This window comes from Mustela lutreola, chromosome 1, assembly GCF_030435805.1.
Source record: "Mustela lutreola isolate mMusLut2 chromosome 1, mMusLut2.pri, whole genome shotgun sequence".
Taxonomy (NCBI): domain Eukaryota; kingdom Metazoa; phylum Chordata; class Mammalia; order Carnivora; family Mustelidae; genus Mustela; species Mustela lutreola.
The window spans coordinates 260,703,101-260,722,791 of NC_081290.1; the positions used below are offsets into that span (position 1 = coordinate 260,703,101).

Consider the following 19,691-nt stretch of genomic DNA (forward strand, 5'->3'; position numbering starts at 1 on the left):
GTAATGAAGATCAAGTTTAGAATTGGAGTCCCATGAAGTTAGAGGTTCTGGGCAAACACCTTGAACTTCCCCCTCCGTCTAAGGAGTAAAGACTTTGTCCCAGGACAAAGAGATTTACCATAAAATTAAAGGCAAATCTAAAATAGATCCATCCTAACAAGGTCTAGGTGATCTGTCAATAATTTAACTCCCTGCTAAAATAAAACTCAGTATTTTTCAGAGGAAGATGAGAGAACCCAGTCTTCACAATTTATCATTTGTACATCTGTATGATGTCCTAAAGAAAAATTTTAAACATCTAGACTCTGACAAAATAGGAAGATGTGACCCACAGTCAAGAGATAAAGGAACCAATTCCATGATGGCAGACATCTAGAACTTCAGAACTACTCTTACATATATGCTCAAGGATATAAAGAAAAAGGTGTTAATAAACATAGAATCTCAACAGAGAAATGGAAACTATAAAAAAGAAACTATAAAACATGCAATATTTTTTTAAGAAGACTTCATGTTGGGTATGGAGCCCAATGGGGGTTTGAACTTATGACCCTGAGATTAAGACCTGAGCTGAGATCAAGTTGGATGCTTAACCTACTTAGCCACTCATGCACTCTCCAAAATTTCTAGAATGGAAATATATAGAACTGAAAAGTATAATATCTGAAATGAAGACTTCACTGGATGGGTCTAACAGCAGACTGGATATGATAAAACAAAGGTCAGTGAACATGGATGGAGAAGAATCTATAGAGCTTATTGAATCTGAAGAACCTAAGAGAAAAAAAAGACTGGAGGCAAAAAATAGCCTATGGGATAATATCAAGTGGCTGAACATGTATGTAATTGGAGTCCCAGGAGGGTTAATCCTGTTACCTCTTTTTGTGATAAGCGTCTGATCTTCTGTACGAAGAGGGTTGCTCTTTTCCCACTGTATGTATTTCTTCCACATATCCACCTGCTGGGCTTCTTGGGGAGTATTCTGAGGAGGCACTGAGGGAGCATTGCGGTCCAAACCTTTCATTACTGTCTCATATTCCTAGATAACAAGCATTTAGAATTCTGTGGTGAGCCTCGGAGCAACTCAGATATATGGAATGGAGTTGATCAGTTTGGAATACTTTGTTCAAAATGCCTATTTTCCCCAAATACCACTTTGTTAATATAATCTAAAAACTACTGAAGAACAGAGAGAAAGATAACAGAGGATGACATACCCAAGAACAGGTCCCTAGGCCTGAGTGAACAGAACACCTCTGGGCCCTTTCTACAGGTGATCTAGGAGGTCACTCTCCAGGATAGAAGAGCTGACAGATCAACATGACTGATGATCTGGTGGCATCACTACTGCCAACTTTGGAGAAATTGTCTTTTAAAATTTCAATAGTTTGTATTCCTAGGCTATCTTCCCTGCCTCTTAATAGTGTCAATGAATGGAAAGGTATGCACTAAAGACAAAAATCTGGTCCTAAGAGCTATGAGACCACAAAGTAGTACAGTATTCAAGTATTTATGAGGATAGGAGGAAAGCATAGAACTCTCCGTTAATCTCAGGTAGAACCTGTCTCCATGCCCTGGTCAAGTATTTAAAAAAGTTTCTTCCAAACGTGATTTGTTCTATTTTTATCTTTAACATGTGTATAAAGAGGCACTTCATTTCAAATATATCTGCTCAGATGATGAAATTGTCATTAGTTAAGACTGCTAATAACTGAAAATGCCAAGAGGAACATGAAACAGGGAAAGCTCTTGTATAAACAACATACTCATTAAAAGAAGTGATCTGTTGGAATTCCATACCTTTGCTACACGTCTAGCATTCATGTAATCTCGACTCCGATCTTCAATCATTTTTTTAGCTAAATGAATATTGATACCCTATGAAAACAAAGAGAAATGTATATTATTTTAAAATTAAGTATGTTTTAAAATTAGTACAATACAGTTAATTTGTGCAATTACTAAATAATTTTAAACTCTATATTTTGAAACATTTTGTTAATAAAATAAAGGTTAATCACATTACATGCTTCAGGGATCAAGGAGGATCTGCTTATATCTGTTAGGAGGGTGTAGTAAGTCTCCATGCGTCAGGAATTTCTAAAGATAAGGAATGATTTGGAAAGGGTCTATTATTTCATATAAAATTCTATTAATAAAAAAATGCTATACAGATTCATCAGATTGAATAGCCAGAGCTTTGCTTTAAAATCCCTTTTCTCACTAGGTCTGTGTAACTTTTTTTTTTTTTTTTTTAAGATTTTACTTATTCATTTGAGAGAGAATAGAGCATGTGTGAGGGGGAGGAACAGAGGGAGAGGGAGAAGTAGACTGCTCGCTGAGCAGGGAGCCCTGATTCGGGACTCAATCCCAGAACCCTGCGATCATGACCTGAGCTGAAGGCAGATGCCCAAAGAACTGAGTCACACAGGCACCCCAAGAGAACAGTTTCAACACCCTACATAGTTCTTACTCATCACAAGAGATATAAGAGAAACTTGTAACGATGCAGCTTATTTGGCAAGTATGTTCCTATATATAAGCTGATTAGCTCAGCTAGTTAAAAATATGCCAGTGAGACAAAGATCTTGGACTGCAGCTCCACTGCAAGCTGATAAATCACAGCACTGTAACTACATCAAAGACTTGCAATGCAACTAAACATGCCTACTGGAAACAATTCTAATAAGGTCCCATTTCATAAGCAATGAATGACAATGTGTATGTATGACTGTGTGGATATGGTTTAGCATTGAATATAAGTGGTTTTGTAAGAATTATAATTTCTCCCAGGGTATTCTCTGAAAAATAATTCAGTAATATTAGAAGACTCTCAAAGCCTTACAAAAACATTAGGAGTAGTTCTCTGATTACAATCAATATAAAACAGACCTGTGTAGTACCAATATCCAGGTACCTTATACTAAAGAGGCTAGAATCCATAAATCCAAGTACATAAAGATTAAAAATGGCTTAGTTATAATAATGAACTACTCTGGCTAATTTACCTCTTCATACTTGTTATAGTCTCTCCAGAGTTGTTCAATGTTGATCATTGGATTAACACAACCTCGTTGATAAACTCTTCGGACAGCTGTTATTCTCTGATTTTCTGCATAAGACCCAACAGCTTCCCTGGCATTGGATTAAAAAATGCCAACAATTATAGTGTAGCTAAAGCAACTGTTCACATGGAAGGAAAAAAAAACCTATAAAAATACTTACACGCCTTTTAAGAAATTGATGTAATCCACCCAAATCTAAGAAATAAAGTAAAATGTCAGTATCTTTCTTGATATTTTCAACATATTAAGTGTAAGTATGGAAATAAGTTAACTCTACCTGATAAGACATAATTTCCATTCCAATTTTATCTAGTGCAAAGTCATATGCTTGAGCCATTTTTTCTCTGAAAAAAATGTGAAAGACATGTTTATTTTTAAGATTTTATTATTTTTTTAAGATTTTATTTTTAAACAATCTCTACATCCAACGTGCAGTTTGAACTCATGACCACAAGATCAAAAGTCACATGCTCGGGGCTCCTGGGTGGCTTAGTCCTTAAGCATTTGCCTTCGGCTCAGGTCATGATCCCAGGATCCTGGGATCCAGTCCCACATCAGACTCCCTGTTCAGCAGGAAGCCTGCTTCTCCTCCTCCCTCTCCCATTCCCCCTGCTTGTATTCCCCCTCTCACTGTCTCTCTCTCTACCAAATAAATAAAATCTTAAAAAAAAAAAAAAGTCACATGCTCTACCAACTGAGCCAGCAAGCCACCCTCCTAAAGATTTTATATTTAAGTGATCTCTATACCCATGATGGGTTTCAAACTTATAACCCTAAGATCAAAAGTCACATGCTCTACTGACTGAGCCAGCCAGGCACCCAGAAAGACATGTTTTTTTAAAAACAAGTATTTGTCTACAACTAAAACAAAACTAAAACTAAAACTAAATCTATAATTTATCTACAACTAAAAAATATATCTAACACTGACTGGCTGGCTCAGTTGGTAGAGTATTGACTCTTGATCTTGGGGTTGTGAGTTTGAGACCCATGCTGGATGTAGAGATGACTTAAAAATAAAAACTTTAACAACAACAACAAAAAAACTTAAAAAAAAAATTATAACTTCTGATCATATGATCAAAACAGCATTTGGACCTCTGTATAAGCAGAAATATAAAGATATCTTGGCAAGTACATAAAGAAAGTTCTTTTATGTTTAGTCTGTTGATGTCATCAATTTATGTACTTTCTTTTGCCTACTGTTTGTGAGCTTATCAAAGATAAAGCCCACGTTTCACTTAACCTTATATCCTTTAAACTGCCTAATCCTGCATATAGCAGATTCAAATATGGAAATATCTGGTTCTCTGATTAAGGAGGTAAGTTATGTCTGAAGACGTATTAGCTCTGAAGTAAAATTTAGGAAGAACTTCCTCTTCAATATAAGGTAAAAAAAGATAATGAGGAAAAGGAAGTAGAAAATTCTAGTTACAGAAATAACTTGCCTGTTTGTTATACAAAAGATGAGCTATTTGAGAAAGTCCATTACTGAGTTTTCATGAGGATGGATAGGTGGGTGTGAGTCATCACGGGGAGTTACGCTATAAGAGAACTGTCCAAGACACCTTTGAATACGTAGGCAGCACACTGCATAGTAAGCTGCCAAGAGTAGTGCTCTGACAAGTAGTTAAGATGCTTTCTGTGGAGTTTGACAAGCCTGCCAACAAAGTGACTTGGCGTTGCAAATGTAGTGTTTTGAAATAGAAGGGCTTAGGTGATTCAATTCTCCAGGATAAGACTTTCTTTGAAGCACTTGTTCCAAGTTTTACTGACTTCTCAGAGAACCCTGAATTTCTGAAGTCACCCCAGAGTTAAGAGAAGGTGGGACTGACTATGTGCCTAGAGAGGACTTGTTTTCTTAAGATCTTTTTTTAACTTACTTGTAACTTGGCAGTTTACCCTTGGTTTCTCGAACATATGAAAGATAACACTTCCATAAATCAATGTGCAAAACCTTCATAAGGCATCTCTGAAATAGCTATAAATACAAGAAAATATTATCAGAATCCACTGTTAAAAAATTCCACATGTATGTGGGTAAAATGGAATATTAAAGAAATAAATTCAGCTCTGCTCATGAATTTATCTTCTTACAGAAAAATGGCAAATTTAACAAATCCCTCCTATTTTCAGTTTAGATAATCAAAATCATTCTGATGACTTTTGCCAGTGGAGTATATTTTCTTTTCCAAAATTTTTATTATGAACATTTTCAAGCATACAAAAAAAGTTGAATAAGTACAGTGAAGTCCTATATAATTACTACCTAGATCAACAATTGTTATGATTTTACTTTATTCGCCTATGTGTGTTAAGTCCTAAGTTACACTTCAGCATAAAATTGAAAATATATTTATGAGGACTCACCTTTTCAACCTTGTCATAATTTTTAGCTTTTATCTAAAGAGAAATAGAGAAAAATACAGAATTAACATTATTGTTTCTAGAGTATTAAAACACCATGCCAGAGTTTGACTAATCTTGCAAATTCATCCCTATACTTTCCAACTAATTCTGCATTACAAAATAACAAATAAGAGAATTTTGAGCATGACATGGATAATTATGCATTATAAATATGCCTTATATAAACTGAGTCTACACAGCTTTTCATACAATTGTTGAAATTTTATTTCAGATTTTGTAAAATTATAGTTACAAGGTAGATACAGAAATATATACAAGGCATCCTTGAATAAAGCCTCATATATCTACTAAAGACAAACTTTATTTAAAGTTTTATTTTCCTTGAATAGCTAGAACAATCTGAGTATGAGAGCAAAAAGATTTGCTAACTTTGACTACAATTACATTTTAGTCACCGAGTCAACCTACTATATTCTAGGCACAGTGGTAGGAACTGTGGCTACCACAGTGAACAAAACATGCATAGTGTCTGTGTCCTCAGAGGACTTAGAATTTTAATGCGGAAAAGTAGTGCCAAAATGGGGGAAATACAGGATGCTTATGGGTGCACTTAAGGGGAGTATAAAACTCAGACTTGGGGACATGCAAAAAATGTCCTGGAAAAGATGAAGATGTTAAGGATGAGGGGTTAGTCTAGTAAAGAAAGGGAGGAGTTATCCCAGGTAGGAGGAATCACATGTGCAAAGACAAAGGTTAAATATTATTAGCTATCCCTTTCTCTGAGTATTTTCATCAGATGGTAGGTGAATAATTTGATTGATCTGAGACATCTTGGCTTGTGGTCCTTTTCTCTTTCCTGGCTTAAGGTGATTCAGATGAAAATTTTACTTTGTTTCTTTTGCTGGCGACTTGCTCTTTCTCTTCAGAACTTGTAAGATTTCCTCTTGATCTTCAGATATCATAAATTTTAAGAGAATATGCCTAAGTTTTGCACTTTGAGCCAGCTCAGTCAGGCTTTGGAGTCAGACCTCTTGGGTTTTCACGGACTATCTACTTAACCTCTTTTTTCCTTATCCGAATAATGGGGATGATAGTGCCTATTTTGCAAGGCCATTATTAAGGACTCTGAGTTAATGTGAAACCATTAGAATGCTGTCTGGCAAAGTGAGGACATAGTAATTGCCATTTATTATTCTATTAGCATAAATTCTGCCTGGAATTCAGCATGCCCTTTCAAGTTACAGAAACAGGTATCTTGCAGCTCAAGAATTTTTTTAAAAAACTACTGCCTTTTTTCTTTTTTTTCCCTTTTAGAACTCCTTTTATACACACTAGATCTCGTTGTTCTATTCTCAAAATCTATCATTTTTACCCTGTCTTTGAATTTTGGTCCAGATTTAAAACTATTTCTTCTACTATATTTTCCAGGCCAATAATTTAGGTCTCCATGTTACCATTTTCTTCCATTTGACTTATTGCTATAGTAGTTCAAAAATAATGGGATTTTGGTTTTTTTTTTTTTTAATACTACACATTCAATATTGCTGTGTTCATAGTATTTTGTTGAAGTTATTGTCACTCTGCTTTGTTAGGGGCCTGTCCCGACAGTTTCAGTTAGCACTCCTTTCTTGTTGCTGGATCCTTAGAGGTGTAGCTGTTTTTTCTATTCACTGAAGCTCAGTGTTGGCAGACCTGGGTAGCTGACCCTTTCTCTACCATGACAGCTCTGTAGCAGGTGTAGACAGCAAATAAGCTGTACATAGTCCTTGGGCATAGAACCGAAAATAAATCTTTGCTCAAGAGTAGGATTCAGCCTGCTGGTTTTCCTCCTTTTCGGTTTCTTGGAGCCACGCTGTTGTCAACATCCCTCTGGGGGTAGAAAGGCAGTTGAGGCATTCCAAATAATTTCATGGGTCAGTTTCTTACTTTTTGCCTTAAGTTCTCCACCAGCCATCTTCTTTGAGGCTGCCATAAAACCTGAGTTTCCTTGCATTCCCCTGCTTGACTCAGTAGAGATGAACAGGCGGAGTTAAAAGTGGGAGGGAAGTTAAGTTCAAGTGATCAGTTTCCTAAATGCAGATGACAAATTATAAACAGTTCTCACAATTGGCCAGGACAACCAACACTTATAGAGAAAACTGGCAAAGAATATGAATAGGCAATTTCCAGAAGAGAAAATGCAAATGTTTAAAAATAATGTGGTAATACAGACAAACTTCCAAAATGGGAAAAATAAAATAATAGATATCACTTTATACCAATCAGTATGGTAAAAGCTTAAAAAGGGTATTAACACTACTGAAGTGGTATGAGGAAAGAGAGTTCATCCACTGCTCAAGAAAATATGAATTGTTATAACCTTTATGGAAAGCCTTTGCCAAAATCTATTCAAATAAAAAAGTATACTTTTTGACCTAGCCATTCTGTTCTCAGATCTACCCCACAGAAACAAAAGCACACAGGATAAAATGGTGTTATACAGTTATTTACTGCTAACTTCGCAGCAGCAGAAACAGTTAACAAAGTAAATGTCCAATAGTAGGGAAATGGTTTAATAAATTATGGTGCATCCATATCATGGAATATTATAGATCCATATAAAATGAATTAAAGCTATATGTAACAGGTAACTTGGGAGTTTCCCTGTGATTTTATAGAGTGAAAAATGATTAAAATATACATATAGAATTCATTTTTATAAAACAATGATCAAAAATAAATCTACTTATACATATCTATGTTTGTAGATGATTTTATGAGCATGGAGATAATATGGTATACACACAAAACTGATAATAGTTATAGCAGGCAGAGTTCTAAGGGTAGAAAGAAGAATAGAGACAAGAAAAAAGAGACTACATATATGATTTCATTTATGCACTTAAGTTAAAAAAATCTATTTTTGTGTAAGAAATATAAACCAAAAAATTTTTTTTTTCCTACATGAATTGGTCCTCTCTCTTAGATTCATTATTTATTGTTTCAATTGGTATTACATTCAATATATGTTTGTAGAAAAACTGTGGAATTCTCTGGTCTTGAATACCTGGTCACTGATTATCATTTATTAATTCAACCAATAAATATTCAACAGCCCTTCTCTAGAGCCTATACTGATGGCTATAATGTTAATACATAGCAGCTATAATCTTACTTTTTAAACATTAAAATTTTAAAAGTACCAACCTGTATGCAGGTTGATGCAGTATTATAAAAATGAAAAGGATTTCATCACCTTGTATCAAATACTGAATATCTCACAGCAGCAGTGTTCCCACTTATAAAACAGGAATGATAAGAACATGTCCTATGAACACTTTCCAAGAATTGAAAAGAAAGCATCTAGATATTCCAGATGTATGAATCATACCAATTAACAAAATTTTGATCTAAAATTTTGATCTAAACTTTCCATTACATATTCTTTAAATAGAGCTATATAAACCAAATAACCAAAAAAGCAATGTTGTTATAATTGACCCCATTTGAGAGAAAAGCAAAGCTTATGCTGCAGATCATATTCAAATTCCATTTTGGTAAAAAATTCCACCTTGGTGAAAAACCAGCACAAGAACATGTGAACAAACTGCTTAATAGTCCATTTTTGTTCTCTAAAACATTATCCTAGGCGTTACTAACTAGTATTTGCACAAAAACATCTTACCTAGAAGTTAAATATTCTTAATATTTAGCAGTTATATAGGCTTGTACAGGAATCTACCTCATAACATAATCTTGGTTTAAATTTTTTAAATAATGAAAGAAAAAAGAAAATAATGTAAATTCTAGATACTGCCTTAAATTTTACACCAGAGACTCTTGCATCTGTTATTAACCAATGGAAAATGCCTCCATTTAATAAGCCCATTTTATACATACACATAATTTTACAAAGCTCACTAGAACTTGTTCCTATCTATTAAAAGTAATGTTTTGGGGGCACTTGGGGGCTCAGTTGGTAGAGCATGGAACTCTTGATCTTGGGGTCATGAGTCTGAGCCCCACATTGGGGGCTGAAGTTTACTTAAAAATAAATAATAAAAGTAACATTATGCATGTAATTTTAAAATGAAACTAACAGGGGCTCTTAAAAAATTACCTTTTTTTTGTCTCCAACTCTCAAACTTTAATGTGCAATCACCTGAGTAGTGTGAACTTCTGGGGCCTGGGTGGCTTAGTTGGTTGTCTGTTTTCTACTCAGGTCATGATCCCGGGGTCCTGGAATCCAGCCCCCCATTGGGCTCCCTGTCCAGTGGGGAATCTGCTTCTCCCACTCCCTCTGACCCTCCTCCCTGCTTGTGCTCTCGCTCTCTCAAATGAATAAATATTCTTTAAAAAAAAAAAGGATGTGTGGACTTAAATGTTTTTTAACAGGAATCCCAAGTTAGCCTAACGCAAAGATGTTTTACAGTGCACAGATTTATACCAAAATATGAATAACTTATGTCAGTGTGATGAAATGATTTTTTCAAAATTTCTAATGTGGTTATATTATTTTTATAATTTAAAACATTATTATAAGAAAAAATTAAGGATAATTTCTAATATATATTCCTCTGACATGTCTACTGTTTATCATATAATTACAGTATTACTTTTTTTGATAAATCATTTGAATTTTACCAGTACATGAAAAGTTGCCATGGAGGGATACAAGTAAAAAAAATTTTTTTGAAGATTTTATTTATTTTTCAGAGACAAGAGAGCACACTCAAGCAGGGAAAGTGGCAGGCAGAGGGAGAAACAGGCTCCCCACTGAGCAAGGAGCCCCATGTGGGATTCCAACCCAGGACCTTTAGATCATGACCCCAGCCAAAGGCAGACACTTAACCAACTGAGCCATCCAGGTGTCCCAGGAATAAAAATTTCCTAGGTGTCAACTTCCTAGGAATCATTTTTATTTTATAAAGGGGGGAGAGAGATAAGTGGAATACTATCAAGATTAATTAAACTTTAAATTTAACTGAATTTGGGGTTATTGGGGTTACTGGTTATTATTTGGGACAGGGTAAAACAAGTATAACACTGAATAAATACAGATCTATCTCTAACACTTTTGAACACTTCCCATTTCCAGTCATTTCTTAATTTCCACAGTTATTTCCCAAGCATTCATTGAATGTTGTCTTTTGGTACTAAAACTATCCTCAGGGTAATTATTGAACACAATGATGACTTACAGCAGATTATTTAATTTTGCAAAATATAAATGGTCAGAAGTGAAAAAAAGTTTAATAAGCCTTTGACTAACTGTGGTAACATTCATTTTTAACAGGTTAGATTAACTATGCCCTTACCTGGAACATCCAATATTTAGCTGTACAAAATTAAATTAGTTTTTTCTGGTCGATGTTGGAAAATTTTTCATATTTCACTGAACATTTTATTAAAAAGTTTGGTTTAAATGCCTATAAAACTAACATTTTTCTTATCAAATAAACCCATATATATCAACAGCATTTGACTTATTTCGTCGAATTTATTTTTTTTTCTTATACCTTGGGAAAAGAAAAGAATCCCATAACATCAGAATATTTAAAAAAACATTATTTGCAAAATTGTCAATTATAATAATAATTATAAAATTAATTTTAAATGTTTCAAAAACATATCTAACAAATAAACCCAAATGACAGGGTAACTATGAATAGGCAAAACGTTCTAAAAGGAAATCTTTACATACTTTTTTTACGTTTTTACATAGTAACCAATTAGGAAAAGTCAGCGCTTATGGTTTGGTTTTTTAAGATTTACTTTTCTCTACATCCAATGTGGGTCTCAAAATTACAACCTGAAATCAGGAGTCTCATGCTCTACCAACTGAGCCAGACCAGCACCCCAGTGCTTGTGTTAAGACACTACTGGGCTACCCAGCAGAGGCAGGGCTAGGCCTCATCTCAAGTGAATTTACATGGTACTTGCTTATAATAAGTGATGAATAAATGAATTAATTATAAACCTGCATTCCTAATTTGTTCCCCACATCTTTTTCAAAGTAAAGCACATGCACTTTTGTGGAATTTAAGACAATATAAACTGAGTTTGAGCTACAGAATTTGCCTCAACCTGCTTGTCTTAATTATCCAAAGTTTGGGGCTCTAAACCTGAAAGTTGAAAGCAAATGACATCCTAATTATAAACCCTATCTTCCTTTACTCTTTCCCACTGCTAATCTTATATCCTGAGAAAAAGTCTTGGAAGATTACAGAATATAAGAAGTGTTTAAGGAATGTGGGAAATACTGAAGACTGACACTAAGATAGACCAACAGCTTTCAAGTTGTTGGAGTAGCTGCAAAACATTCTCCTTTCCACCACCCAGTCCCAATATCAGCGAAGGACTGTCTTGAAATAAATTCATTTTTATTTAACAAATAATGGCATGCCTATGAGGCAGGCTCTTTTCTAGCACTGGAGAGAGTGGTAGATTAAGTTTTATAACCCATGGAGTTCTATTTTAGTGAAGGAGCCAGGTAAATAAAGAAACTAGGTAGTTCTAAATTTTTGTGCATCTATACTTCCTATTTTTTCCTATATTATAGGGTATTATTTCTATAACATAACTTTTCTATTAAATGTAGTTACAAATGTATGCCAACGTACACATATACAGATTTAGATAAACCTGTTTATGTCCCATAAATTTCAGTTCTCCAAGCACTTAAAATGTGTTGCAGAAATGTTAAACATGAGTGGAAAGTATAGACCACTGTTATCGTCTCATTAGGACTGAAATTAAAATGTGCTAAGCAGGGGCACCTGGGTTGGTCAGTCAGTTAAGCGTCTGCCTTAGTTAGGCTCAGGTCATGATGCTAGAGTTTTGGGATCAAGCCCTGCATCCAGGCCTGCTTCTCCCTCTCCCTCTGCCTGCAGCTCTGCTGTGTGTGCTCTGTCAAATAAATTAATAAAATCTTTAAAAGAAATGTGCTAAGCAAAAATATGATTATCTTCAGTTCTAGATTAAGTTTACATTCATTTCAATATTTCATACTAACCGAATTAAGTATTAATTGACCTTCCACTTTTCTGAACTAACTGAAAATATCCTCGGGGCGCCTGGGTGGCTCAGTTGGCTAAGCATCAGCCTTCAACTCAGGTGATGATCCCAGAGTCCTGGGTTCCGGCACTGCCTTTGTCAGGCTCCCTGATCAGCTCCCTAGCCTGCTTCTCCCTCTCCCCTCACCTGCTCATGCGCGTGCTCTCAAGTAAATAAATAAAATTAAAAAAAAAAAAAAAAGAGTATCCAGTGTGTGCATAGAATTTATGAAGTGGATATGAGAACAGGAAACTGAGCTCTAATAAGGAGCTTATAATCTACTTGGACACATGAAAGTAATTACTGGAAAGAACAGAGGACTAACTTTAAATTATTTTGTATATGTTCCATGTCCTATAAAATTCAGAGGAAAATGAGTTCTATGCAAATTGGAGTTAGCAAGAAAGTTTCACTAAGCAGGCAAAATCCAGGCCATTAATGAGAAAAAAGGTTTGTATAAATCAATGACATGAGTGTGTGGAATTTTCTGTGGAACAGTGAAGACATCCACAGGAGAAAGAACTAGGAAAGCAGCACGGCTAACTGTAGTAGAGGTCCACTACAAAGGGCCTAAGCAGAGTTTAAATCTGATGCTAAGCTAAGCAGAGTTTAAATCTGATGCACAAAAAATTGGATGTCACCAATAAGGAACATAAACAATGGCTCATCAGTACTAGGGTGGGAGGTGCAGGTGAGGAAGACTGGCGGCATTAATGCTATGGGATGAAGCAAGCAGGCACTAGCTGACAGAATAATAGCTAAAAGGCTATTACTGTCATCCTTAAGTAGCCTGAATTTGGGGGAGGGGAAATAGAAAGAGAAAACCAGTAATATAGAGGAAAGAGCAACAGAAGTATTTTTTCATGAGAATAATAAAAAATGTTATGGTAGGTGTTGTAAAGTTTACTTTTTATTAGATTTAATATGAGATGACTATACAAAAGTACCAGACTAGAAACAACTTAGTCAGGAGATAAGGTATTTGGTTTCAAATTAGACTAGGGATAAAGAATCGTATTCTAGTCATTTGTTTTAAAATAACTTACATATATATACCAGAGTGTATAATGCCTAAGACATTAGGTATATTCCCTAAAGCAGAAAAAAAGAAAAGAAGCCTAACAAGTACATAAGCTAACAGAAAAAGGACAAAATCCCATCTAAGTAGTTAACATTGTAAGAAAGGGAACTGGTGAACGGTAGGATATGCCACAGGTCAAAATGAATGTGGGAGTAAAAAAGATCAGTGGATGTGGTAATAAAATTTATAGCTTATCTATTACAAATTTAAATTTAACAGTTGAAAGAATTAAACTTGTTGGAAGTTGAAATCAATACAAAATACTGCTAACACTAGCAGCATTTATTAAATATTTAATGTATGTTAAGCACTATTCTAGTTAAGAGTATATAGACATATTAACTCATTTAATCACTCCAGTAAATAAAGTACTATTTCTATTACTTAAAGATGAGAAAACTGAGAAGGTTCAGTAATTGCCCATGATTGCACAACTGAGCTCTTAACGACTACACTCTATATTGCTCTTTAGCAAGATACATGTATGAGGATGTTCATTGAAAAGACTGCTTCTGGGTGGCTCAGTGGGTTAAGCCACTGCCTTCGGCTCAGGTCATGATCTCAGGGTCCTGGGATCGAGTCCCGCATCGGGCTTTCTGCTCAGCAGGGAGCCTGCTTCCTCCTCTCTCTCTCTCTGCTTGCCTCTCTGCCTATTTGGGATCTATCTCTGTCAAATAAATAAATAAAATCTTTTGAAAAAAAAAAAAAAAAAAAGAAAAGACTGCTTCTAATACACAAATTTGGAACCTTAAATGACCAAAGGCAGAATGACTAAATTATGCTTTGTCTAAACAATGGAATGGGGTATACATATATACATAAAATTCAAAAGCAATGATGTAGATTTATAATACTAAATAGAAATATCTTCAATATACTAGTTTAAAAGTGGAATTTAAAAAATACACACACATTTGGTATGTTTACCCACCTACTTATCCTCCTCACCACCACCCCTAACTCTAGAGTACAAGAAACATAAACTAAGGAGAAATGCACACAACACTGTTATCACTGGGAGAATTGAGAGTTGTCTCAGTTACATATTTCCATAACACATTTTCTATAACACAATTTTACTGCAGTAAAGAGTTGGAGAGAAAGTCATAGTTGATTTGGGGCAGTGAATTCTTCTGAGTAATTTACTGGTATTTTTCTCTGGTTATAAACATCTCTATTTTAGATTCATTTTTAAATGCTCTGAAATTCTCAGCCAGGCCTACAAAGCTAAAAAAGTTAAATAAGTGATAGGTAAATCAGGCAAAACTGACTTCAACCAAAACCACCAAAGCTAAAACTTTCAACTTAATTTTTTTTTTTAAGATTTTATTTATTTATTTGACAGACAGATATCACAAGCAGGCAGAGAGGCAGGCAGAGAGAGAGGAGAAAGCAGGCTTCCCCAGAGAAGAGAGCCTGATGAGGGGCTCGATCCCAGGATGCTGGGAGCATGACCTGAGCTGAAGGCAGAGGCTTTAACCCACTGAGCCACCCAGGTGCCCCTCAACTAAATTTGATTTTGTCCCAAATACAGGGCATTTGTCAACCACCCTCACTTGACATCTATAGACACAGTCTGTTTTACTTAATGTCTATAAATTCTTTGCTCCCAGGAAAAAATATTTTGTCAACATTATGCCAAACATTATTTTTCAAGAATATCCTTCAAATTTTGAGTAAGGAAAATAGAGCAGGATATTTTACTATTTGAGAAAAGTAATTTGGTCTTAAGTATCAAAAATCACTTATTATCAGTGGGCTCAATTGGTTTTGCTACTCTAGCACCATTATGCCACCTCTCCATCATTCTCTCAAATCTGCCTTGTGGGACAGAAATTCTTACATTAGGGGCACCTGGGTGGCTTAGACAGTTGAGCATCCACTCTTGATTTCTGCTCAGGTCATGATTTCAGGGTTGTGAGACTGAGCCCTATGCTCAGTCTACTTGTGGAGTGTGGGTGTGGAGCCTGCTTGAGATTCTCTGTCTCTGTCTCTCAACCCCCTTCCCTTGGTCCTTCCCCTCCAAAACCCCAGTACATTAAAACTGAGAATGAGAAATACATACGATCATTTGAGATCTTTCAGCTAGTAGGAATGTCAAAAAACCAATTTTATAAGTTACTGATCGCAAAAACAGTATCGATTCCAAAATATGCACCCTGAATAATGCTTAAGCAGAAGTACTGATTTGCTTCCCTCAAATGTCTAACAGTTTTTTTCCAATCTATTTATACTGTTTTCTATGCTACCTTAGTTTTCAACTTTTATGAATTATCCTCTTAATAAAATGAAAACCCTTCCAGCCTAACTTAAAAATACTATTCAGTAATATAATTTCTCTAGCATTATTACAAGAACTTTATGTATCACCCTAGAAAGTATCTAACTCCACTCATTTGCTGAGTTAATCTTCCATGAGTATAGTTATACAACGTTTTTAAAAACATGTGGAGTGGAATTTTTTTTCCAGTAATCTCTACATCCAACATGGGGCTCAAATTCAGGACCCAAGATCAAAAGTCACATGCTCTTCTGACCAAGTCAGGTGCCTCTAAAGGGGAAACTTTTTGAAGTGGAAAACCATTTACTTAAAACTCTTTACAATTCTTTCTTCTCTTAATATATTTCTCACTACATATGCAATTTCACAAATTGAGAATTGCTATTTAAAAAATTAATAATTATCATGGGACAAAAGCCATAGTCACTCCTCTACTGTGAATCATTCTAGTTTTACTAATCAATTTCCTTCCCATTTTGATAAATTCATAACAGTATACCATTTTGCTTGCCAATTTTCAATGACATCATAATTTTTTCCATTCGTTTCCATTTTTCCATTCATTTTATATATGCTTTTACATTGCTAAATCAAGTATAACATTGATACTAGATATGTAGCATCATGGGTAATGCATCATCTGGACTTTCCTAAAATCATTTCTGGAAATCAAGATTATGCTTCCATAAAAAAGTAGAATAAATTTAGTGCATTACATTTGTCTAGTTTTGAAGCAACTTGCCTAGTCTTCAATTTCCTTATCAACAGATTCATGAACGTAGAAAAAAAATCCCATTTCTCCAAAACTTATACTGCATGCTTTGAATTTTAGATCAGAAATTATAATTAAGTTCTGCAGCTCTGCACTTCATACCCTTCTCATGTAAAAAAAAAAAAAAAAAAAAAAAAAAAAAAGCCCAAATCAATATTTGTATGACTCAATTCTAGCTTTCTCAATCCTACATGCATAGTTATTAAAATGACCTAATTCTATATTGCATTTAAATATATGCTAACCAAATAATCTCCCAACCATCTTTTCCACCAAATTTGTACATTTATGTAATCTTTTCCTCTCTATTCCTGGGCAAACTATACAGTGGCCATTATTACTAAAATTTGGAAGCAATTTAAAAGGCCCTTACCTGGCTCATTTGAAAGATCATGGCAGCAACTTTTGATTGTGAAATAGCAATTCTAAATAGTCAATCTGAAGAAATTGTTATAAATGTGTAAAGGTAAAATCGTATTTGTTAAGTTTCTTATAAAGCAAAAAAATGGAAAACAATATAATGTACAACAGTAAAGGACTGATTACATAACATTATCTAGAATGGACTACTTTGGCTTAAAAGCAATTCAGTATAAGTAACACATGTAGAAAATCTAAGTTATAAAAAGTCTTAAGATTTTACACATAGGTACACATAGAGAAGCCAACAGTGGATTAAGGTAGTAGCAATACAATTTCTTCCCTTTAAACTTTTCTAGCTTTTCTGTAATAAACATGAATTGTGTTACCCTTTTAAAAAAGAAAAATGTTTTATTTTCCCTTTTAAATAATAACAAATTCACAATTCCTCTCATCTCTTTTCTCTTAACTTCCATTTATTTGATGCCACTTCATTATGCTTGACCTTTAAAACTGAACCATTTCATTCCAAAATTTTTATTCACCCACATATTTAGCTTTTGTGACAACTGTATATGAAAGCCTGCAATAGGAACTGTATTTTTTCAGTATTCCATTGGCTCATATGAAAATGAGTCATCATTAAAAAAATCCCACAAAGGCACTGACTTTCACCAGTTTATTTTGCAGCACCTAGAGTAGTTCCCAACATAGAACATTCAATAAACAGTTGCTAAATTGAAGTTCCTTGTGGAATATTACACTAAATTAAGTATCTACGAAACTGTAAAAATGTAAATGTGTAACTTTTATAAAAAGCTAGGAGTTCTGTAATTCTTTTTAAAACTTGAACTGAAAAACCCAACCTCCATAAAATGGTTTAGAAAGAATATTATACTGTCAGTCAATTTAGAATAACAATTTTATAAAATAGATTAAGGACTGACTAAAATGCTAATATGGAGTTTGAAAGTAGATTTTTCACGTGGCTTAGACAATTCCATGCAAATATCAAATCAATTTTTTCATTTATTCTCTTAAAAGTTTTTATTTCCAATGTAACACTGCTTCAAATAGCCACCTGAAAGATGAGAAATTGGGGCTCCGACGTGAGGTTTAAATAAGTAGACATAACTAACCAATTATAAATAAATAAGATTGAGACCTGAATCATCTTCTTCTATGATGGATATGTTCCAAAATTCAAACTCTGGTTCTATTTTTATGAGTTAAGTCCTACTTTAAAATTTTAAGTATTTATTATCTCCAAAATGTTTATAAAATAACCTAATAGGTACTTAAATTTTAAAACTTTTTTCCTTACTTCATAAGTTCCTAAGTGACTTTCTCTAAACAGGCCTATAAAGGCTTAAGAGAAGTATGCCCTATTTTTCTACAATATATATAGTTTGAAATGTTTGGCTTATGTTTTATATTTTATCTCCTCCAAATACATGTTTGTGAGGACATTTTCCAAAGTGATACCACCAAAAGTAAAGAATTAAGCTCAAGTTCTACATGGAACGCTGCCATTAAGGTTTCAGGGGACAAGAAAGAAGGATTATAGTGGCATTCTTGTTATACAAAATAGACCCCCACTGTGCTCACTTAAATGTAAAGAAAGCTGAAGGGGGAAAAAAGCTGAATAGGAAGCCCTGGATCAAGCTAATATTTTAGCTTATAAATGAAGTCTGGAAGCTCCTGTCATCTAATAAACAGATGGTCATTTTTCCCAGCGGATTCTAACACAGGTCTATTTTTGTCTGGGCTTTACATGACAGGCTAGTGCAGCTGTCAGATTATCAAAGTTTGTGGCACATAAGAAGTAATAGGAAAGTAAGTTTCCTACTGCTCAGTCTCTAAGAAGCTGAACGGACAGCCCTTTTCTAACCACTACCTAAATCTAAGGGAGGACAGAAGCCTGGGACAGGACCATTCCTGCCCCACCCCCATGCCCTCATCCAACAAAATGCACACAGACAAGGCATAAAATAATGTAGGGATGGACTTCCAAATTGCTTCATTTGAAAACCCAGACTTTGTAAGTGTTTAGTTACCTCAACAATTGGGAAAACTAATTTTAAAATGTTTAATATTAAATAAATCAACAAGTAAAAGTTTTACGTTAAATAGTACAAATATAATCTATGTAATATAAAATTCACTTCGAAGTGATTTCCATAATTCTTAAAAGTGCCTTCATGGTTTTGATGCTTGTTTTTAATTAATAACTCAAGAAAATTTATACTGTGAATCAAGATTATTCTTCACAAATATTTTATAGTCAAATCAATTTAAGGGGAAAAAGCAAGTAACTAGCAAAAGAAGTATACCCTTACAAAATCTTCTTAAAGGGGCACCTGAGTAGCTCAGTCATTAAGTATCTGCCTTCGGCTCAGGTCATGATCCCAGGGTCCTGGGATGGAACCCCTCGTCGGACTCCTTTCTCAACTCCCTAGCTGCTATACTGCCTACTTGTATGTTTGCTCTCTCTGTGTCAAATAAGTTAATCAATTAAAACAAAATAAAAAATCTATTTAAAACTATTATCATTACCTTCGGGTATTTGAGTTTTCTCACGTCTTTCTAATGTTGAGTTGCAGGAAATAGAAAGCTCAAGACATGTGAGAAAAATAACTTGTAAACATAAGATTTAAATGGGAAATTACAGGGTTGATCCACTAAATTAAAAGCTAAGCACAAAACATGTATTTGAAAGAAAAGTAT

General features: G+C 34.5%; 1 protein-coding gene across 2 annotated transcripts in view; it reads right to left on the reverse strand.

Annotated features, from left to right (window-relative positions):
- The window catches only part of CSTF3 (cleavage stimulation factor subunit 3), a 68,941-nt gene that overhangs the window by 12,996 nt on the left and 36,254 nt on the right, over positions 1–19,691 (reverse strand). The window contains exons 1-8 of one of the 2 annotated variants that reach the window (XM_059139112.1): positions 16,978–17,013; positions 5,436–5,468; positions 4,949–5,046; positions 3,343–3,409; positions 3,226–3,260; positions 3,009–3,135; positions 1,801–1,878; positions 877–1,039 (exon numbers count right to left, since the gene is read on the reverse strand). In XM_059139112.1, the coding sequence (XP_058995095.1) occupies positions 877–1,039; positions 1,801–1,878; positions 3,009–3,135; positions 3,226–3,260; positions 3,343–3,409; positions 4,949–5,046; positions 5,436–5,468; positions 16,978–16,998 (622 nt within the window). In that variant the 5' untranslated portion in view covers positions 16,999–17,013. Of the gene's footprint in view, positions 1–876; positions 1,040–1,800; positions 1,879–3,008; positions 3,136–3,225; positions 3,261–3,342; positions 3,410–4,948; positions 5,047–5,435; positions 5,469–16,977; positions 17,014–19,691 lie in introns of those variants that run through there. The other variant, XM_059139104.1, reaches the window with a different exon arrangement.